Source organism: Anastrepha ludens, chromosome 4 (assembly GCF_028408465.1).
Source record: "Anastrepha ludens isolate Willacy chromosome 4, idAnaLude1.1, whole genome shotgun sequence".
NCBI classification, from domain to species: Eukaryota; Metazoa; Arthropoda; class Insecta; order Diptera; family Tephritidae; genus Anastrepha; species Anastrepha ludens.
Window position 1 is genome coordinate 77,776,259 of NC_071500.1, and position 23,164 is coordinate 77,799,422.

The 23,164-nt window shown below is 38.5% G+C and overlaps 3 protein-coding genes across 6 annotated transcripts in view; all 3 read right to left on the reverse strand.

Moving 5' to 3' along the window:
• Positions 1-793: 793 nt before the first annotated feature.
• LOC128859915 (translocation protein SEC63 homolog) lies at positions 794-6,961 on the reverse strand. The gene is made up of 6 exons (XM_054097061.1): positions 6,610-6,961; positions 5,304-6,013; positions 4,715-5,237; positions 4,524-4,650; positions 1,086-1,705; positions 794-1,023 (listed from the first exon to the last, which is right to left on the reverse strand). The coding sequence occupies exons 1-6, from the start codon at positions 6,731-6,733 to the stop codon at positions 845-847; spliced, it is 2,283 nt and encodes a 760-aa protein (XP_053953036.1). The 5' UTR covers positions 6,734-6,961; the 3' UTR covers positions 794-844.
• A 2,458-nt stretch (positions 6,962-9,419) lies between these two features.
• LOC128859916 (pre-rRNA-processing protein TSR1 homolog) lies at positions 9,420-12,472 on the reverse strand. Its single transcript, XM_054097062.1, has 5 exons — positions 12,140-12,472; positions 10,589-11,934; positions 10,405-10,528; positions 10,071-10,337; positions 9,420-10,010 (listed from the first exon to the last, which is right to left on the reverse strand). Exons 1-5 carry the CDS (start codon positions 12,320-12,322, stop codon positions 9,528-9,530), a joined length of 2,403 nt encoding a protein of 800 aa, XP_053953037.1. The 5' UTR covers positions 12,323-12,472; the 3' UTR covers positions 9,420-9,527.
• Positions 12,473-19,408: 6,936 nt separating this feature from the next.
• LOC128859918 (ras-related protein Rab-26) overlaps positions 19,409-23,164 on the reverse strand; it is a 53,702-nt gene continuing 49,946 nt past the window's right edge. For 2 of the 4 annotated variants that reach the window (XM_054097065.1, XM_054097064.1), the window contains 2 exons: positions 21,305-21,449; positions 19,409-19,644 (listed from right to left, as the gene is read on the reverse strand). In XM_054097065.1, the coding sequence (XP_053953040.1) occupies positions 19,530-19,644; positions 21,305-21,449 (260 nt within the window). In that variant the 3' untranslated portion in view covers positions 19,409-19,529. The remainder of the gene's footprint in view (positions 19,645-21,304; positions 21,450-23,164) is intronic. The other 2 variants (XM_054097068.1, XM_054097067.1) reach the window with 2 other exon arrangements.

Here is a 23,164-nt window from a genome sequence, read left to right on the forward strand (position 1 = left end):
TCATTAAAAAAAAAAAATTATAAAAATTTAATTTTTATTAAAATAACTTAAAAACACTATTGAATAATGTTAATTATAGATAAATGAACTATTTGCATTTATTGTTTTTGGCTTTGGTTTATTATACAATGAAAAAATATAATTGATAACGCGGATGTGTGTAAAAGTATGTATATAAACATATGAATGGCAACATTGTGTCGATACAAGCAATCCGATGTATTTTGAAAACATGTAAACAAACAAAAGCAGCTGTTTTTTATGTTGCCACACGGCGTAAGGTTTACTGAATTCTGTATATCTCACTTCAAACAGGTGCGGCATACGTCCACGTCGGTGATTGTGAGACCCAACCACCAACTCGACTATCTATTACGCAACTACAGCCCAACCTGAACAAATACTGGCAAACTAAAAAGTCTCTAATGTGCGGGGACCTTTAGCTAGAACTTCGTACCAAACATCACAGGTTTTGTGGTTTTCAGCTTTAGAACGTGATATTTTATAAAAAGTAACAATGCCGTAATTATTGAAGCACGCACACACCCATTCTCTTTCACAATTTATTTTGGTTTTTTCGCACACATTTTTAATTCAAATATGTATCTATGTATTTTTTGCTAAAAACCATAGCAATTACATGCTCTTAAAAATGTATTCTTAATAATATTTTATTTGTGTTAGGTTGAAAAATGCACACCCGGAGTTCCTCAATTTCCATATTTTCAATCAATCCAAAGCCTATTAGGGTGTGAGGAATTTGAAAGCCAAGAATAAAAAATGAACTAAACTATTGTAGTCATTATATAATTTTTATATTTCAGACGTTAGCATTATAATGTTTCTATTCGGTACCCTCGTCCTCTGAACTGTCAGTCGTGAAATCGCTGGAGTTGTCATGCTGTTCATGGTTTTCGGGCTCTGATTCACTAAGGTCCCATTGTGGGTGATCTGTAGGTGGAACAGGCGCTTTCTTAACGTCCAGTTTCAACTCTTGCTGTTGGTCCATGCCCAGATAAGAATCTAAAGTAAAATGTACACTTATGTTGATATATTACATATATACATATACCCATCACCCTCACCTGATCTTAAACAGACTGTAAATGTATATAAGCCTGGCCAACGCGGTGCAGTAAATTTCAACTGTATTTCTTCCTTATCCACAAGACTAGTGACATGGTAGGGTGCCGTGAGAAGCGATCGTGATTTGCGATCGCAGATATACGTCCACCAGTATTCTTGTTTTTCTTCAGGGAAGTAGGGACAGTGTACTGTGTGAGATATGCGCGATTTACCTTCCAATTTTTCACGCTTATTAAGTTTGGCTTGCAATCTTTCCCAAGCCTCATCGTCATCATCATCATCATATGCCTCACTCTTATTGTTATGTGGTTTGTCACTGTCAGACTCGTCGCCGGATAAGTCTTTCTCGTCCAAATCGCTGGCGTCCGCATCGGAGTCTGAATCTTCGTTTTGTTCTTGTCCCTCCGCATTTGCAGAAGAAGTAGAAATAGCAGTTTTGCTCTGTTGTGCCGCGTTTGTAGGTGGTGCTTTGCGCTTTTGATTATTCCCCGATTTCTTACCACCCTTGCCACCTTTCCCCTTACGTTGCTTACCCCAGGCAGATGGTTTCTTAACGGGTAATGTAGCAGCAGCCGAAGTCTCTTCTTCATCACCACCACCCATTGCTTCTTCATCATCCCTATTTGAGAAGATATCATTTATTTAATATTATGGAAGGTATCAAAGATAAACAGTATAATAAAAGCCTTAATCCATGTTGTCTAGCAGAAATATTTCAATGAATTATGATTCAAAGCAAGAGCTACAACGTGAAAGAAACAAGATGTGTACGTTCTATTAAGAATAATGCAGCTGGGATCAAGAATGTGTAAGCATATCTTCTTATTCCTGTGAAGTCCATACTCTTATTGATATTACTTTGAATCCGTAGCAACATAATAACGTCATCGTACAAATCATAGATGAGCCATATGGTATGACCCATTGTTGTTATTTTAGCAGCTAATTACACACTATGTGGAGCGATTAGATCATAAATTGTCGGCGTCAACGTGGACCCAGGAATGCTGTTGTAACGGTGTGGAACCAGAGACAGGAAGTTGAATATCTTCTTCTTCAAAAGGCGAGATTTTATGAAGGTGGTAATGAACTCTCGGTCACTCTTTTTCAAGGCCTATCTGCATTCCATTATTGTACAGTCTGTCTAATGGAAGCGTGACCGAAATTCAAACTGAGAGTTATAAAATAAATTTAAATGTTGCTAAATAGGAGTATTCTTTTCGCAATGCGTATTGTGCATTTTTTTAGTTTTGTGAGAAATTTAGAAAGCGTATGTTGTTTTTACGAAATAAGTTCCGTGTACAGGAACGATTTGAAGCCTAAAGGTCTAAAAATTTCACGTGCATTTGCAGCGAAATATTTGAAGTCGAATGCTTTCGCAAATAAATGTCTTTCCCGGACGAGGTCCCAAACAAATTCCTCTCCAAAGCAAGATTAGAAGATCATTGAATTATTTGTTTGTGACTTAGCCGAACATATATGGTCGCGAGAAGCTGAAGCAGTTTTAAGGCCACTACGCCCGTAATGTATCCAAAGATACGATTCGAGGACGTTTACGTGCAGAAGACCTCAAATTCGGGAGCATATAGCTGAATACGTCGGTCCTGGCGCACTGCTGATCTACAACTTCAATGAACTCTTAAACATCCAGTTATGGTTCATGTTATTCTTCATAAATATACGGGGAATGCTGCTGAAGTGACAGTCCTTGGGCGGATATAAACCCGTGTCGTTCCTTTTACGTAGAATTGACTGTCGTGAGAACGAGTTAAGGTTCATGTTTGGGGCGGCTTCTCCGAAAAAGGATTTGACCGTTCATTTGTGTGTACCGCAGCTGCGAAGGTGTTTGGAAAAACTAGTCAGACTTGGATTTTAAAAGAAAACAACGAATCTAAGCATGGAAGCCGAAGATGTGTAGAGTGCAAACACCAAAATGGGATTGAAATGTTGGATTGGCCTTAACAGTCGCCTGATGCCAAACCTCTTGAAAATGTTTGGCAGTTAAGCTAAAACTCGAATGAAAACAAATATGGAAGGCCAAACAGTTATCAAGGCAAATTTGGTTGATTTGGAGCCGATTACCTCCACAATTTGCGCAGAAGTTAACACAAAGTATGACTCGCAGATATGAAGCCATTATAGCGACTTATAGGTACTATTATAGCGACTACACATTTTATTGAATATGGTTTATTGCTCATAGTAGAAATTATATGCCCATATAATGCCGCTTTTTATAGTGAAATTGGTCAAATGGTTTATAGGGAATACATTTTGCAGTGAATGCTGCTGACGTGAGAGTTCTTGGCGATATACAAATTCGGGTCATTCTGTTAAAGTAGGACTGACTGCCGTGAAGACGTCAATAAATAGGGTAAAATACGGTGCACTAGACAGGGCTAGTGTACTGGGGCGGCAGCCCTTGGTCGGGAATAAAAACCCGAGTCATTCCGGTAACGTAGAACCGGCTGCCATGGGAATGATGTCAATAAATCGTTGTTATTGCTGTTGCCGCAGGTAAACCCTGCTCAAAGTTGGTGGCCAGCAGTCGCCGTCATCAATAACATATAACGGTGGGCAACAGGTTGTTTCGATAGGATGGAACCATAGGGAAAGCAAGTGCTGTTTGCGTTGTAGTGCGTAAGTTTTCTATAAATATTATATTTCCTTTGATAATTGCGATATTGTGGGTAATTTACCATTGAAAACGACAAATAGAAAAATTAAGCAATCATGTAAAGAAAATAGTTATGCCGATTTAAAAGACATTGTCGCACCACTGGGTGAATTTTCGACAATTAGAACTTTATACTTTTGCCGAAATTTCCAGAAATTCACACCACGTTGAAGTTAAGTTAATGTAACTTTATCCTCCTCCTGGCAATACAGTGCCTTCTGACAAACGGACCAAGTATGCACTTCGGGTCTGGGATTGAGGTAAACATTGTGAGAACGCTGAATTAACAACCGTTCGTGGGAAAAACTGCGATACAATTCGGCGCGTTGTTGTAGAAACTTAAAAAAAATCTTCAAAAATTTTGACTGGCTGCCGTGGGAATAGCAAGACCAGAAATACCATATTTTAGGACGTTTCCACATTACATCAATACCAATAATTTAGTGCCAGAATGTAACTGTGAAAACATTTTTCTCACCAGAAGCATGAATGTGCAATTTTTACAATTTTGAATTGCTGGATTGACTTGATTAACATTTGGATGTTTGTTATGCCAAAATCCAGAATACTGTGCGCACAAGGAAAGCACAAATAATTGTTTATATCAGAAATCCAACCTTCTAATACTTATTTTTAAACACTTATGTTTCTGGCATACGGGAACCGATGTGTATAAGTAAAATAAAGTACGTAGTTATGTCAAAATAAGAATTAACAAGATCACATAATAACTAGTAAGATAACATTATTATGCACTTACTTGATGCCTTGCTTTTCTGGTACTTTAGCGTCCCCAAATAACGTCTTCATGTCCTTGCGCACTAGCGTTACAGTAACAGTCACTATTGCGCCAGCTGTTACAACATTTGTATTTTCATCATCAATTACTACAATGAATGTAATGTAATTTTTAATTAAAATCATAAGAACATTGTTTATAATTTCATTTACCTTCACAACGAATAGAGAAATCAATCAGTGGCAACTTCCCCAAAACTTTCATAACATTTTCATACTCAAAATCAGAGAGGCTTTTTAACAGTTGCCTGCTTTCATCGGGTTTCAGTTGAGCGAACTGTTGCAAATTCTTGATGTGCCGTTTTTTATTTATATAATATAGATGCTGATCTTCTGTGAGGTGAGGTAATTGAAGTAAGGGGGATTTGAATTCCCACAGACCTTGTATAATCATAGGAGATAGTTTCATACAATTTTCTATGGTCTCGATGCTGGGAAGACGTGGCACACGCCTGGCATATGCTAACATTACCAATTGATGAACGCAGGAAACCATTTCTTGAATTAGGTATGGACATTTTTTTACAATAAATTGTCGATCTTTCTCCAGTGTATCTCCATTGAGAGCAATGCGTGAAAGGTGAGCGTGCAAAATGGCGCGCGCTTTAATTGAATACATTCGACATAGGGGGTGTTCCTTGCATTTCTCATTCAGATTAGGAAGCTGACGAATAAGCTAGTTGAAGAAAAATTGTATTTATTAAATTAAATGCTTGAAACAGGGATATAATTTAATACTCACTGCTGGAACTTCTTCGTTGTCCGATTGTCGCTCGACAACCTGGGAGTTATGTCGTTTATCAAACTCTAAGCTAGCAGCTAAAATCATAAGTGCACGCTTCAGCAACATGTGTGGAGTTTTATGTATGAAATAGAAATACATTTGCGAGGTATCTAAAAGCACTTTGTCGCCAGAAAAACGTATTGAACGATACCACCACATGCCCACAACAGAGGGCAGTGCCACCATAAAGATCAAACCGTAGAGGCCTAGTACCCAGACCGAATTTTCTTTTTCAACGATCCATGAAGGTAATGCTATACCAAAGGACATTGCACCTGGCCCATCTGGATTACCATATTTCTCATAATTTTGTTTGGCTGTTTCGTCGGTGAGTGCTTGATATGCTTTGCGTAGCATCATGAATGATTTCTCATCACCAGTAGGTTTATCTGGATGCAGAACTCGCGACAATTCACGGTATGTTTTTTTAATTTCTTCCATAGATGCTGTAGGTGGCAACTGTAGAATTTCAAATGGATCAAAACTGGCCATTTCATAATCGAACTGAGATACGCGATAAGCAAGTAAAACGAGGAGTGACCAACCAAATACTAAGCATAGTTTAACGAGGAATGATTTCAGCACACGGTATGGCTCTGCTGCTGCCAAGATAACTTTCTTCTTTATGCAGTCTGAACATTGGCATTCTTCTTTCAGTTTATTAGGATCTATTGGGGGAAAAAGTTTAAGTTGCACTTATCTTTCCAATTCATATGACTTAAAACTTATTTAATTTTTTATTTAAAATTTAAATTAAACATTGTTGAAGGTTGTATTATAAATAATATGACAAATTATTTAAAATATGCGATACATTTCAGTAGAATATGTACTACAAGAGACAATTTCAACAATTATACAGTGATCTTTTAAAAACGTTTAACTTAACCGTTGTTGTGTGAAAACTTGGAAAGAATAATTGTTACGGATCTTTCTCTCCTCCGCGGGGCACTTACAACCTATGTTAATTGCTAATTGTCATCTTGAATCTGGCAGTCACTTGAAGTCATAACAAGCTTTTCATGCACTGACGCCGTCGTATCGTATGTTGTTGCTAATATGCGTTACTTTCACCACAAGACGACTTTGAGTGGTTCTTAATAGAACGTGTCGACTGTAATTATGGCTATGCATTTCTGTTGAACTCGTGGATGGCTTAAACTTTTTACCTCTGTCTCTTTGATTTACTCACACAACTTCCATATCTCAAAAGGAAGATGCAAGGGGAATATTTCAATTGAGACTACGACTTACTATTACTCACCTTCTTTCTTCTTACGTGGCCAATAATAAATTGTGGTTGGTACAAGTATTAAAGCCAGGAAAGATAATAAAAAATAATAAAATGTTCCGCCGCTTTCATCGTATTGAAACTTTTGCCCCGCCATGTTGACTCAGAACTTTTTCGCCTTCTCTGGTTTCACAAATGTCTTCCAATGCCTCTTGAAATGAACACACGTGAATTCTGTATCCTCCACGAAGACGGGGCAATGATTTTATTTTAAGACTTATTAAATTTTTTAGTCAAAATTAAAAAGAAAGTGGAAAGATTTTGCGTCGTGAACAAAACACCAATCTTCATTTCGTTGTCTACTGACACGTCTGTCTCTTTACATGTCAAAAGAACTGTCATTAATAAAAAAAAGGCGACATCTGTTGATCTAAAACCAATGCTGCAATTTGGACACTGGCATCGAATTAAGTTAGTACTAAGCGTTTTTATTTATTTTTATTGTTTGACTTGGACGCTATATGTATTGGAATTTTTTACGAAGTAGGCATAATATTCATTTTTACTCGAGTCAATTCATTTAATATGTGAGTAAATTTGTGCTGGAGTGTTAAAAATACTTATAAAATAGCATTAAAAAAAAAAAAACAAAATGCAAATACAATTTATAAAGAGTATTTGAGGTACGAATAAAACAAGTACAATAAAGCATACATTTTTTTTCAGTTTTTATTCATTCCATTTGTAATGTAAAAAAATTAATTATCATGTAGTTCGCTCTCTTATACGTAATTCACTTCTCAATTACCATTCACTGGGATTGCCGGGTATGCATTTACCCCACATCTACACCTTGTGTAGTTTATGTTAAAAAAGCTCTGGTAAAACAAAAATGTTAGGAGGAGGTCACGAATTAGTCATTCCATAGTTTGGCATCTCAATTTTGCATGCGTGGAATAAAGACTCATGGAAAATAAATATTTATATATATATACATATATCTATCAGTTTGGCCAAAAACCGTGATTGATCGATATACATATAATATATTAATGAGAGAACACTACGCTCAATCCTGGTAAAATCGACTGTTCTGTTAATTACTCAACATATCAACACTCCATTGTGAAAATATTTGAAATCTATCATACTTCTCGACACTCAATTATTAATTTTTATAACTACTGTAAAATGTGATCGAAGGCGATGGCAATATTTTAAGTGTGGCATTGCCATTTTGTTACCGTCATTTTGCTGCTTTCGTTTGTTCACATGTTTACAAAATACATCGGTTTATCTATCTTTTATCTACACAATGTTGCCATTCATATGTTTACATATACACGTACACCTTTACACACTTACCGCACAACCAAAACCATTAATTAATTGACATTATTAAACATCACTTTTAAATTATTTTAATAAAATTTAAATTTTTATAAGTTTATTTTGTTACTGATTTTAAATTGGATAGTTTGGCAGCACTGTATGGTGAGAGCACTCAACTGACACAGGTTCACGGCAAACATCAAAATTTCTTACGAACGTTCACGTAACCGACACAATAAACGATGGTGAGTTTTCATTCACATGGGGTTCTCATTAGTTTAATCCAAGGCGAATTTATTACAGGTGACACCAACCACATAAAAGTAAAACCCTACATGTATTTGTTGTTGCCTTTGGTACAAGCATCAAGTCAAAATACAATACAATACGTATGTAAACACCAATCCATACAAACAAAGCATATCATTTTGACGTAAGCCATATCTTCGGCGAAAAATTCAGCTGGGTGAATGCTGTCACCTATAATAAATCCACCTTGGTTTAATCGTAATGCTGAAAACAGTGAACGACGTAAACGCAGTCCTGTCAGCTGTGTGAATGCTGCCAAGTTTTGAAACGAGTTCATTTACAAAATAAACTTAGAAAAATTATAATTTTTATTAAAATAACTTAAAAACACTGTTGAATAATGTTAATTATAGATAAATGAACTATTTGCATTTGTTGGGTTTTGGCTTTGGTTTATTAAACAATGAAAAATTGTAACTGATAACGCAGATGTGTGAAAAAGTGTGTAAGCAAAAATATCAATGGCAACATTGGGTAGATACAACCAAATACATACACACACAAACTGATGTATTGTGTAAATATGTAATTAAAAGAACGCAGTTGTTCTCACGGGATGAGTTTTTGTGCTCGTTAGGGGCTGCGTACGTCGCTCACTGTTTTCAGCATAACAGCTGACAGGGGGACTGCGTTTACGTCGTTCACTGTTTTCAGCATAGGGCTATTAGGGTATTAGAGCCTGAGACATTTCCCAGGGGAGCCAGTGGGTATCTCTTCCACTACGCCGACGAGATCCAGGGCCAAACACCACTACAACTACTGGATCGGACAGTATATAGACCGATAGTAAAAGACATTCATCAAGACTCGCACCACCTTCCTAAACTCCCGATGCTCGAAAGCGGTATCGGAAGGCCATTGCAAACGAAGAGCTTCAGATGCCCCGTGAGACCCGCATAAATTTGCCCTCTTAAATCCATTTATCTAACACCCTTTCTCTCTGGACCCAACATGTCGAAAAAATGCGTTTCCTGGGGCTTAGATGACTTAGGCGATGATGATCGGTGACTATATCGCACTGGCAGGCCCTAGTGAACTGCTATAACAACAATAATTATCAACTTTAGGTTATTAAACTACTTGAAACATAAGTCTGTTTATTTTTTACTATTGATGAAAGTGCAATTTCTCTTTCAAAATAACATTAAATTCTTTTGAATGTTCTTTTATTTTTTCTTGATAAAAAGAGGGGATTAGACATATTTTTCGTTTCACAGAAAAGTGGAAAAGAATATATTTTCTAATTATTTACAATGAGATATTTAATATGAGATATTGTCTCAAACTAAATTACATACCTATATAAAATATTATTCCATTTTTTCGTCCTCAAGTTTTTCTTCATCCTTACCACAACGTATCAAACACTCTTCATAGGTCCATTTTGGATACACCCTCTTAAACAGATACATAAAAACTGTATCGTACGAGCGCAACTGCCCATCAAATACACATTTCATGTGTCCGTGAGTTCCTAGGGATTCCTTTATATGCCCCAAGCGTCCACATTTTGTGTGTAGTTTAACCGGCTTAAAGTAATCTACATCCTCTTTGTTGAAGAACATGTAACGTACAGTGGCTGATTTTCGATTTATACGCATTGGATGCCCACTCAAGACAATGCGTTTCAGCACAACACGATCGGGATTACAAGACAGCAGACAACCACGAGCAACCAGTGCTAAAGTTGAATCGGGATTTAATTTGAATGCCAATACAGGCGCGGGAGGAAATTGTATCGGTGCATAAAAAGTAGCACAAACAGTGGTGTGTGGTCGGAAGTAACGTTCATACTATAGAAAAATCAAAGCAAATAAAAACTTTCTTGTTATGTATTCATTAGTTTATCTTACTTTGTGCTTGTCGCCATTGGTGTGTTGACTAAAAATAGGATTCACAACGAAACGCCGATATCCACACTGTATGATTAAAGTTTCTTTCGATTTTATTGGCGCCTCTGAATCGGGTAACCGCTTGAGCACAACATTAACTACCGACATTTGATGCTCGTGTGGTAGTAAACCATATACAACTAGGCTCTTTCCATGACGAGCTGATAAATAAGCTCTCCACTTGGAGAAAGGTACATTTATGATGTGTATTGTGATGTAGGCGCCATGCTGTATAAGTACAATAGTTAAAATACTATATAAAATATTGTTCAACAAATATATTTGAGAAGCTTACCAGAAAGCCATTTACATCCTTGGATTCAGAAATAATTCTCCGTTTTGTCCGATCGAAATTTTGGAAACGATAAATGCGTGCATAATCATATGGCAAATTTTCCTTTGGATCCCAAGGCGATGTTCTAAGAAGAAATATATTTATGCACTTACATACTAATACAATAATTCAGATAAATTATTACCTAAATGACTCTAGTCCACGATATTTTTGGAATCTATCTCTAGCATCTACATCTAAAGGTGTATCGATTTCATCAGGCCATAGCTCATCAGCGCGTGCTTCTTTTATTTTTTTCATTGTTTCGCGCTCTTCGTGAAAGTCCATTTGGAGATCATATGTTTCGTCATTTATAGCAGCATCTGACATAGATGCAGTTTCTACGTACTCATCTGTATCCGAATGGGGGTTTCGCACTTCTCCATCGAAAGATTCATTTTCACATGACATGAATTCATCATCATCTTCACTTTCATCACCAGATTCACTCACATCACTATCTTTATTAATTGCATCTTCAGTTTCCAACGTTTCGACATCAGGTATCCATGCTGCTTGGTATGCACTCCATCCCTTAGGTACACGCTTAATTAACTTTGTTTTTTTAGATTCTTGTTGTGCTGCTTTGATTTCTTCCTCAGTCGGCCATGTCTGCTCTGCATCCATGTCGTCTGGTATATTTTCGCTCTGCAACGAAATTTGTTTCCCACGATCAGCTACCCGAAGATCAGGAATTTGCTGAGCTTCTGGCCGTTTATCTAATCTAAAATTGTCAAATGTTGTATTTATTTGTTCCATTTGAAAATCTCCTAAACCAGGAATATGTACAAGAGAGTTTTCGTTTAGCGGTGCCCCGCGTAAGAATCCTGTTACTTTTAAACTAATTTTATCTTCGGATTCGTTTGGATGCAGTTCATATTCAATTTTATCACTAAATAAATGGGGTCGATTCGCTTTATTAGGAATTATATTCTTTTTTTGTCCACCAATGCGCCGCATAACGTTTAAACCTTCAGCGTTGGTATCCAGCTGCATAACCTTCTCCTTTGGCAGTAGCTTTGATACAAATTTTTGTACAGACGCTTTTACATCGTTACGCTTTTTCGGGTTTATCGATTCCAAGTCCATTAGTGCAACAATAGGAGTAGGTAAACCTTGAGCGGATATCATGTTAAAAATACGATGGCCCCAACGATCGAATACATCATCCTCCCCCATAGCCGCAGATGTTAAAAGTAATGTAGTGTCACAAGCTTTTAAATAATCTAAAACTTCTATTTCATTGCCACGGCCTGTTGGGGGAATAATGAATGAAAAGCGCTGCTTAAAGCGTGGTAGGTTTATATATGTAACGCCCGTTTCAGTTCGCTGGACTACAGCTTGCTCATCGCAACTTTCTAGTATAGCCAATGCTGATCTCGCGTCGATTTGTTGATGCATTGGCAAGATACAAACCATAAACGGAGGAGAATTCTGTGTACCCAAATGCAGTTTTTCTAATCTTGCTTCCTCGCGTTTCTTCTTACGAATCTATTTAAAAGAAGTTATAAACAAATGCGGCTTAGTAAAATTCAATGAAAAGTTTAACATCGTTCCTATGTTTCTTTGATTATTAGACTTAATGGAAGCAACAAGGTTTGCATGCTTTCCAAAATTGAAATCCGAAGGAATCTCAAGTTTTAACTTTAAAACTAAATCCTAAAATATTTAGAATTCTTCACTAAATGTAACACACTTGATTCATCTGGTTGCGACGCTGCTCCCTACGTTGTTCCTCTTTGTGCTTGTGTGATACTGCTTTAAGAGAAACACGGCCCTTTAGTGCTTTTTCGATAGCACCTTTTGATCGGTGTTGCCCAGTTTTATGAGCTTTATTTGTTTGTTTCAACGGTCCAGGCCGGTGGAAAACCTCCGACATTGTAATGTAATTACTTTATTACGAGTATATTTAGCAATGCACTTAGTAAATTTGGATCAATCACCATGTGCTCGAATCGCAAGTAGAGATGGGCGAGTCCGCGACGTTCTAGTCGATTGTCGATTACACGAATTGCCAATCGCGAATAGTCATGTATTAGCCAAAAATCGAATAAAATATCGGGAAATATTTAGTATAATGTTTAACGCTTTGAAAAAAAAGGTTAAAAGGGGGGGATAGAGGGGTGTATCCCAATCTTAAAACTGAAAACCGCACCCGCCGGAGCCTTATAGTTTTTAAGTAATTTAATGTTTAAGTTCTGTAATTTAGCGAAAAGTTGGTGTTGCCATACACCCGAAATAAAAACGAAGTTCGTAAGCAGAGATGTTCAGTGAAGGGTTAATTGTAAAATTGCAGTAGTTTTTGCTGTAATTTAAAATTGAGAAATATTTTTGAAAATGAAAACATACATCTCATCGAAATTTAAAAACAATAATATTAAGCGGATCACAAAAAATAACAAAGTAATTAAAAGCCAAAAATTACGGTTTATGTGTATTGTATTGCTTCGATGAGTTTTACAAACGGGTCCTCATGCCTTTTATAAACAGATTTTCTCCACAAAAATTCGATTATCATATCTGCAAAACAAATAGGGTGGTCGTAGTTGACTTTATTAAAAAACTCGTTTCTTTTCAAAAATACGTAATACACAGGATTTTTGTGTAGAATTCTTTTTTGCGTGGGCGGCCTTCGGTCGCGCTTAAAAAAAAAGAGGTTGTCTGTGAAGTCGGTTTACTGACGATAGTTTAACGTGACAACGTCATAAGAAAATATTGATGGAATGGTTGAATTTTTCAAAAGAAAATTTTAATTTTATTTATTTGATAGATTTTATATACATATGTGAATTTATATACAGCCATTTCTTTTCAATGGCCCTTTTGCGAAGATAATATAAAACAAGTTATAATGTTACGAATAGTAATTAAACAAAAAAGAGATAATTTCAATAAATTTCCTTTTACCAGCATACCCAACCATTATCCCAATTAGTTTAAATAATAAAATATAAAAGTCAGTCGACTCGAAAAAATTGAAAAACATCTCGAAGGCACAGTTGGGCTGCGAGTCGATTGTCTGCGATATCATTATTTAAACATCTCAAACTCGCCCATTACTAATGCTGAAAACAGTGAACGACGTAAATGCAGTCCCCTGTCAGCTGTTAAGATCGAACTAATGTACGAACTAATGAACCCATGTAAATGAAAAATTTCTTCCTTCCGTATCGTAGTATCGTAGATTTTATCTCAGAATTTTTAAAAATTCCCGTAAAGCCCTGTCAGCTGATTGCTCTCTCACCACACAGTGTTGCCAGCAGTACATTTCGAAATCATTTACAAAATAAACTAAGAAATATTATAATTTTTATTAAAATAACTTAAAAACACTGTTGAATAATGTTAATTATAGATAAATGAATTATGTGCATTTGCTGGGTATTGGCTTTGGTTTATTAAACAATGAAAAATTGTAACTGATAATGCGGATGTGTGAAATCAGTGTGTAAGCAAAAATCAAGTGTGTAAGCAAAAAATCAATGGCAACATTGGGTAGATACAACCAAACACACACACACACACAACCCGATGTATTGTGCAAATATGTAACTGAAAGAACGCAGTTGTTCTCACGGGATGAGTTTTTGTGCTCGTTAGGGGCTGCGGTAAGGGACTGCGTACGTCGTTCACTGTTTTCAACATAACTCAGGCACGTTCACCGAAAAGTTAAATGTCAAAATGAAAGTAATATGACATAATTACATTCTACCCAGTATTGTCGATTACCACTCATGGGAGGATTATACAGCGTCTTCACCAGTGAATGAGATATTATGTAATGAATTTTCATGTTTCGGGAGAGTGTTGCTAAAATGTGTTAAGATCATATCCCCTAATTGTAGGTAAACAAATTTGCTTACATATACCCCTAATAAGTTTTTAGCTTACCTCTTTTAATTTCATTTATGTATATGGAGCAATACTATTTCGAAAACGCTACAGTATTTCAAAATTGTTTTTCTTTAACCTATATATAATACCTATTTTGTGCAAGAACTATCAAATAAAATATTGTGCTATCCCAAAGGATTGTTTCAAAGATGATAGAATACATGGTTGCGCCTTCCGAATTCGCGAAAGCAATGGAAACAACCAAAAATACGAAAATATACGCTCACATCCACAATTTCTTGTCACGGCCTCTTCCGCATAAAAACGCAAAAAAACTGCATTTGGAGGCTTTATATTAATTTGTGCTTTCATAATTTAACACACGGCTTTTCGTTTTCATTAGTTTGTTTAATTTAAATCTTCAAGTTACAATATTAACAAGCCATTCACTGAATATTTACAAAGTAATTTTTCTTCCTTTCGTTTGTTTTATTTATTTGTTTTGTATTGGAAAGGGAACTGACGTCAGACTTGTCAAAATCGCGAAAAATAAAGTGACTGTTTTGCGAAGGCGCCACCTATAATACTCCATTCGCCGTGGGATTGCTTATTTTTTGTACTTATGCCACTCAATTCCATGTTGGGAATTTAATATTGAACGTGGCGTCTTCTGAAAACAGTTATGTACCTTGTCTCAATCATTTGGAGTTCACGGCCCGGTCAAATTGATCCGTGATATTATTACTCATTAGCTGGGTAACTCATCCATATCACTCTCTCATTTGAAACTTTCGATGCCATAAACTTCGCGCAATTTAGAATTCATTCGGCAACTGATTTTCTGCAATCTGCCCAGTAAAACCTCTGTTTAATCTTCTCCAGCATTTAGTGATACCCATATGACCTTGACTTGGCCCATTGTGAAATTCCTCTATTACGGGAATGATTTCCGTCTTTGCTTCCCCATACGTGATGCAGAACTCCATCAATAATTTAGGGCTTTTTGTTGTTGTTGTAGTAGTAAATTTGCCCTGTCAGTGTAGTGTAGGTAGGCCAAGGAAACTAGCTGTTTCGACAGGTTGGGTCCAGAGGGAGAGGGGTGTTAGATGAGTGGGTTGGAAGGGGCATGTGAAAAGGTGGTTAGTGTCGTGCGGGGTGCCTTCACATGCCGGACATATGTTTAGTATGTCGGGGTCGATTCTGGATAAGTAGGAGTTTAACCTGCTACAGTATCCAGAACGTAATTGGGCCAAGGTTACGCGGGACTCTCGGGGAAGTTGGAGCTCTTCGTCTGCGATAGGTGGTGGTTGGACTCCGATAACGGCATTCGGGGTCGGGAGCTTAAGAAGGTGGTAATGGTCTCCCGAGGAATGTCGTTTATGGTCTGTCTGTACACTGTTCGATCCAGTAGTTGTCTGTCTGTTTTGTCTTGGATCTCGTCCGCGTAATTGAGGAAGTGGTTCCTGACGTGCCTGGGAGGTAGCTCAGACTCAAGCAGGTGTCTGCATGGGTGAGGCCTACGGTAACACCCTAGCAGAAATTGCTTGCTGAGCAGTTCGTCATGCTTCTTCACGGGGAGCATATGGGCCCCGTCGTGTAGGTGTTGTATGTATGTTGTTGTAGGGGGCATCATGAGACATTGTGCCGCGGTCCTTATAGCAGGGTTTTGGCAGGTCTGAAGCGAATCACTGGTTCCAGGCGACCAGACAGGTGCAGCATAGTTTAGAACCGGTTGGCCTATTGCCTTGAAAGTCGACAGCAACATTTCCTTGTCTTTGCCCCAAGAGCCGCCTGCAAGCGACTTGAGGACCTTATTGCGATTCTGTACTTTAGTTGCAATAGCGGTTGTATGCGCTGAGAAGGAGAGCAAGAATCCCAAAATTTTGGAGTTGTTTTCGTCGAAATTGGTGTGTCATCGACTTTTACCTTAAGTTGCAGCTTGACCTTCTTTGTCCATGTGGATTTAGTGGGGGTAAGTTGTAAGTTCTTCGCAGTGAAGAAGAAAGGCAGGCGAGGTAGTCGTTTACCTTGTGGCATAGGCCATCAATGACATTGTCCGACGCCATTATCGCGCAGTCGTCGGCGTAGAAGACCAGGGAGACTCGCTCTGGTAGCTGGGGGAGTTTCGAGATATAGATATTGAAAAGCAAGGGTGAAAGGGTATTTTCCTCTGTTTTGTCTCGAAATATCACCGACGAATGACGACCACTCAGGTAGTTCGCGGTCCACCTCTTCAGCCCTGGCGGGAGTCTTGACTGTAAAATGCCATCTAGTAGCGTGGCGTGGCTGACTGTATCGAAAGCTTCTTTAGATTTAACGCTACTAGGTCAGTCCTCTCGCAGGGGCGGTTTTAGTTAAGTCCGCGGTTTACCTGGGTGTTAATGACGGTGAGCGGTATTTCGTAAAGAGTGGGAGAAGAAGCGCTTCAAGAGTCTTCACTACTGGGGAAAGAAGAGTTATAGGACGATAGGCCTCCCCTTGGTTAGCGGGTTTCCCAGGTTTCAGTAGTGGGACCACTCTCCCTAACTTCCACTTATCAGGAATGATGGGAGTGACCATATACAAATTGAAGATCTTGGTGAGGTATTCTACTCCCAATGGACCTAGTTTTTTCAGCCTCAGCATGTTTAGTCCGTCAGGGTCAGTGGTTTAGAAGGTTTTGTATGGTTGATGGCCCCTGAAACTCATTGCTGGAGAAAGCAAGTGGCGCACTGTTGTATGTCAGTTTGTGCAGCCGTCTGGTAGCACTACGTTTGGATCTGACGGCCGGAGGATGCATAATAAATTACCGGCTAAAGTAGCTTGCGCATTTCTTCGGATCCGACGAAGTACAACCATTGAAGGTGATATCCACCTTGTCGTTGTCAGGGACCTTACGGTGGACCAGAGCTTGCTCACACTAGAGGGGAAGTTGCACGACTTCAGATGCTCTTCCTATTTGGTCCGCTTATATTGGCTTACCAGTTGCCGTATCTCCGAATTGGGATCCTTTATCCGAGGATCCCCGGGATTGGCCTGGCGTATGAGATCATGCTCGTTCGCCAGAACAGCTACTTCCAGCGGGTATAACTAACCCTCTCTAGTGTACCGTATAATTTAGGGCTTATCCACTGCTGATATCTCCCCGGCGTCTTTCGTTTCCATGATACTTTCCAGGTCAGCATCATTCAATTGCCTTTTTTTATCGCATTTGGTTCCCACTTATCATCGGTTGCAACTACATTAATCTGATATTAACTATCGCAATTTGCAGCCTTTCGATTCACCGTGCTATTTGCCCTTCCGGATGCTTGAACTAGAGGCACCATCTCAATGCAGCATGGGCTATTCTTAACTGGAATCGTTGTCCGTACAGGTATTCGTGGAAATATTTTATGCACTCAAACACAGCTAATAGTTCCCGTCTGCTTACGCCGTAATTATTTCCGGTTTTCCGAGGTCTCTGCTATAGTATACGATCACTTTTTCTTGCCCATTGATGATATGTGGCAGCATTCCTCCTATTCCGTACGCGCTAGTGTCAACGAACTTTTCTCTCGCGACCGGATACGCTAATATAGGCGTAGTACAATGAAGCTCTTTCAGCTCTCATTCTTTGTGTCACACAAGAGTGCAATTATTTTTAATGAAATTGTGGAGGATCCGGGAAACATTTGCGAATCCAGGAATAAAACGACGGTAATACGCTCACACTCCTAGTCTGTCGTAATGCTTTGAACCGGATAAAGTGTCGAGAGTATCGTCTATCCGCGGTAACGGGTGGCTGTCCTTTTTTGTCACTTCATTCACACAAAATCAGGATCTTCCATTTTTCTTTTTAACCAGCACAACCGGTGAGCTCCACAGGCTTATCGATGGCTCAATTACTCCACTTTGCTGCATATCTTGGCGTTTTGCTAGTAGAACTCAACGTAGAACTTGACAAATTGCCTTTGCATTTCCTGCGTCTATTTGATATTTCGCGATGGCAGTTCTTCCAAACTTTCCATAATCACCGTTGAATATGTAGCCGTATTTCTCCAGCAATAGCTTTCATTCTCTCTAGCCCAACCAAGTTTTTCAACTTCCTCTTGTGGTCCGTTGCAGTTTACTCGTACTATGGCTTCTATAGCCCGACATTTCTCAGTTCCCCTTTTCACTAGTGTTCTTCCCATGATTACATTCGTCGCCTCGTCAGCAGCTTCTTTGACCTACATTTCACCTCTCCCACAGCCTTCTTCCACATTAGCCCATATGTGTGCTTCATCCGTTGTCGGTGGCTCAGGGCAAGCTTTTTGGACTGTATGCTGAGCTCACACCCATTACTAAGAGGCATCTCCATATTTTAACACGACAGAACCCTTTTAACCAAATCCAAGGCAAATCAGTGCAGCAGCATGAAATCCACATCATTATTACTTTGTCAACGATTTCAGCCAGCAAAAATGTGTACAACAGACAAAGCTCCAAAACGACTTCGGAAACTACCTTTCCCGAAATCTCTCCCTCTTCCGTAGCCTTCTGAACACATTACCGTTTACCAAATCTGACTGCACCTATGCGTCCTGCGTTGCATCTATGTCCTGAGTAAGCACTTGGGATCGACTATTTAGAGTTCCCCTTACCATCAAGTTTGTGCTTTTCCTTCCAATTGTGAGACGGAGACTGTAGGGCATTCAGTTGTGAGAACCAATTCTTGCGCCTTAGAGCTGGTTCGTTTTTGTGTAATGACTGCTGCATATGGTCACACTACTGCTGCCATTGTCAGTTTCAGCACTTGCTTCCTGCCTACTGCAATTGCGTGCAATACGTCCAGTCTTACGCTGTTGTAACATTTTATACTCGAACTGCTAGGTCGGGGCATTTGAGAAGAGAGCTCGCGTATTATTCTCTTTATTGTTTCTTCCAGAGAGGTATGTTTTTCAATCTCAATCCAATGGACTTTGTGCGTATGTATTAAAAAATGAGAAAAAAATGAAGGTGAACCCGACATAAAAAATCTTTTCTTTGGACTTTCTACCAAGAAAATTAGATTTCCGAATAATTTTTATAAGGCACTGTTTGCATTTATGAAGTTTCCACTAATACATATAATCTTTATTGCAGAACTATCATATCTAATAAAGATATGCAAATTAATATGTGCCACATAAATGATTCTAAAAACTTTCAAATTAAAATACATTCACCATACTTTCTGTTTACACATTTCATCATTTCTTATTTTTATTTCATATTTCTTTTTGGCAAATAACAGAGTAAACCGCACAACACTACATGGACTTGCATTGCGCGCACATTGTGCGTGCACGTGTATTGTCACGTACGAAATCATGCACATTGAATTTTCCATCATCGCCATTTACGGTGCCACGACATTTTAGTTGCCTTAAAAAAGAAAAACAACACATTATTTATTATATGCGGTATAATTATTTTAGTTATAAATCAAGTGTGAATTTTTTAATCATTCATGTTCATTCTACATTTTTTTTAGACAGATAATTTCATGGCATTTATTTTTTGAATATGATATTTGGCATATGTCCGTCGCGGCTACGAGTTACAAGATCCATTCGATCGGTCCAATTATAGATGATAGAAATGAAAGAAGCAGTTCAACGGTTGCCTTTTATGCGGCTTACCGGCACTAGTATCTTGGCGAAGGACCATGAAAGGTAAGAGTTTGTTAAGTATCGATATCCAAAACTTACAGAAAACATTCATCAGAAAATGTTAATTTCGATCGTACATATTGTCAGGATATCATTTATAATATAATATAATATGATAATACAAAATGCTTCATCTATCAAGTTTTTGCGAGATATGGAAAAAGAGAATAACTAGTCCACTAACACAAGTGTAGAAAATTTTAGGTCCACGTTTTTCTGGCTTTGAAAAACAAATTAGACCCGTTTTCTACACTGAGCGCAGCGTGCTGGGCAAGATTTAGGATCATCAAAATTAATATGGCGTAATAAATCTTGGTTGTTGCATACAGGATCGGGATATATTAGACCCAATGAGGGCACTAGATTTCAATGTACATTAAGATGTATATACGAGTATATATAATATATATATATATATATAATTGGCGCTTACACCCTTTTTGGGTGTTTGGCTGTGCTCCTCCTCCTGTTTGTGGTATGCGTCTTGGTGTTGTTTCACAAATGGAGGGACCTACAGTTTCAAGCCGACTCCGAACGGAAGATATTTTTTTTAAGAGGAGCTTTTTGATCGCAGAAATACACTCGGAGGTTTGCCAACAACCTTTTCTTCATATTGATGTTTCACGGAGATTCGAACCTACATTATCCGAAGGGTTGTCGCGCATGTAGTTTAGTCATGGTTTTATGGTATTATCGTTTACTATCTAACATACTTCGCCTGTTTCCTGGATAAATAAGTGAAGGAAATTGATTTGGTCACGTGGGCATGTTAAATATATTTTATCTTCAGTGCATAGGCGAATCAGCGGCATCCACGTTGCTAGTTATAACTTTAAAGTAGTAAGGAGCCTCACTCCGGCTCTGAAAGTATTCTGGTTAGCACGAGAAAGAAACGACTGACGCGCTTTGTTAAACTCAACCAAAATCGCCTAAGCGGTTATCGCGCCAAACAAGAAGAAGAAGAAGAAGAAGAAGAAGAAGAAGGGGAGACTTTGCTTGTTTGGGAACCAACATGTAATATTGTGGGCTTTCGATTATTTGAGACGAACAATGACACTTACTGTGTCTATTTGGCAAAGTTAGCACGAGCAATGATTGACTGGGACCCTCTGTTGCACTCAGACAACTCGCTTACCGCGCCCATGAAGAGGAAGTCGCTACCATGTTGGACCTTGTACGAACGATATTTTTACTGCGGCTTATATCGTCGTCCAGATTGAAATCTTTCTTTTCAGAATACCTCTTTTACTTATCATTATCGCTTATTATCAGAAGTAAAATTTTCTTCATTTACGATTCCTTCGATTTTTTCTTGACTAACAAATTTTCTTTTGAACCAAAAAATATGTTGTTTCAGTTTTTTTATGCCTTACCTAGCGACAGCAGAGAAAGCAAGTTCGACATTCAATCCCGTTTTTGCTGATGTTTCCATGAACGGCACATTGTGTTCCCGCGCTAAACGCTCTCCATCTTCCCGCTTTACCTGCCTTTCGCTGTTACTGCAGTCTGCTTTATTTCCTGGGAGTAAATAGAAGAAAGTATATATATATTTGCGAGCAAACTAAGCTTAAAGTGAACGTGTCGCTTTCCAAGTGAAAGTATTTTAACACAATATAGTTCTCAAAATAAATATTTCATTATTAGCGAATCAGCGTCTGCTTTAGGAGGTCACTCAGGGCGCCTCGCTTGTCATTGCTCAAATATGATAGATTACCAGGTTTGGCCATCCGCAGTGATGAAAAACAAAATTGTGAGAGTAGCTTCGACGACCACGTCACTGGGTACTTGGCAGAGTTCTGCTCGCTCATGCCATACACATGAATCATACACTCGTTCTATTAGTTGTTGTTCAGACGGCAACGAAGTAACGTGCGGGGAGGCTATGTTGATTTTCGTATATCATCAATACAATCTCAGTTTTATTGAAAACAAACTACTGTCATGGCCCCGGTTACGTAAGCGAATCAGCTGATTCCTTCAAAATCGCTGAGAGCCGGTTAACGGTTTGATGTTGGCTATACCTCTGAATTCTTTTCACCATGACCATCGCAAATTTTATAAATTTATAAATTTGTGTTCAAGTGTTATTATGTTTTGCGTCTACTTTGATATGATTGAAAATGTTCAAATCTTAATTTCCCAATCTTAAAAGGAGGCTCTTACTGTTTACACAAGTCTTTAAAAATCACCCTTGAGTTTACATGCGACTTCCTTTTCTGCTGAACACGTTTCCGGAATCCAAAAGTGATTTTCGTCTTAGGGTTTTGGGAATGATAGGGGTTAAAATCCCTTAAAAACGTGCTTTTGCGAGTTTTTGCGCCAATTTTCTCATAAACCTGACGTGCCATACCCAAAGTGGAGCTTTAATCCTACACTATAATTATCATACAAGTAAAAAAAAATGAGGTTAACTCTAAGGCTTAAATGAAAGCTTGGGTTAGTTATAGATAAGCATTCGCGTACATGCGGAAAAAGAGTATCATGAGAATCAAATTATTATTCAACTTGATGTAGCGAGCTTGCCCCTTTTGCCACAATCACCAATAATTCTATTCTAATCACTATTCCTTTCGCAATGAATTTATAGTATAACCAAAAACATAACTTTTTATAATTAATCATGTTGGGGCTTCCCCCATCAAGGAAAGAGTGGGAACGGGACGCGGTAAGACAAGGCGAGTCCATCCATGTATACACAGATGGCTCAAAGCTCGAGGGCAGGTGGGTGGAGGTGTATATTCCGAGCATCTGGGGATCTCCTTCAGTTTTCGGCTTCCTGACTACTGTAGTGTCTTTCAGGCTGAACTGATGGCAATAATGGAGATGATATCTACATTTTCACTGATAGCCAGGCGGCGATAAAATCTCTCCCAAAACAGTCGACAACCTCTAAGGTAGCCATGAAATGCCGCGCATCTCTTAACGAGATGGCTGAGTCATTTCACTTAATGATAACATGGGTTCCTGGCCATTGTGACATTGAGGGGAACTGCAGAGCCGATGAAATAGCGAAAATCGGTACATAGACAATGATATAGGTGCAAGCATGTAAACTACGTATCCGCGAAGAAATTGTAAGAGCAGCGAATGAAAGTTGCCGTAATGAAGCCACTTGCAAAATCGCTCGACAGCTGTGGCCGACTTCCAATGCTAAACGTACGGAAGGGATTAAGCACAGTCTTAACATACTGATTTCAGTTATTACGGGGCACTGCCTAATCGGTACGTACGCC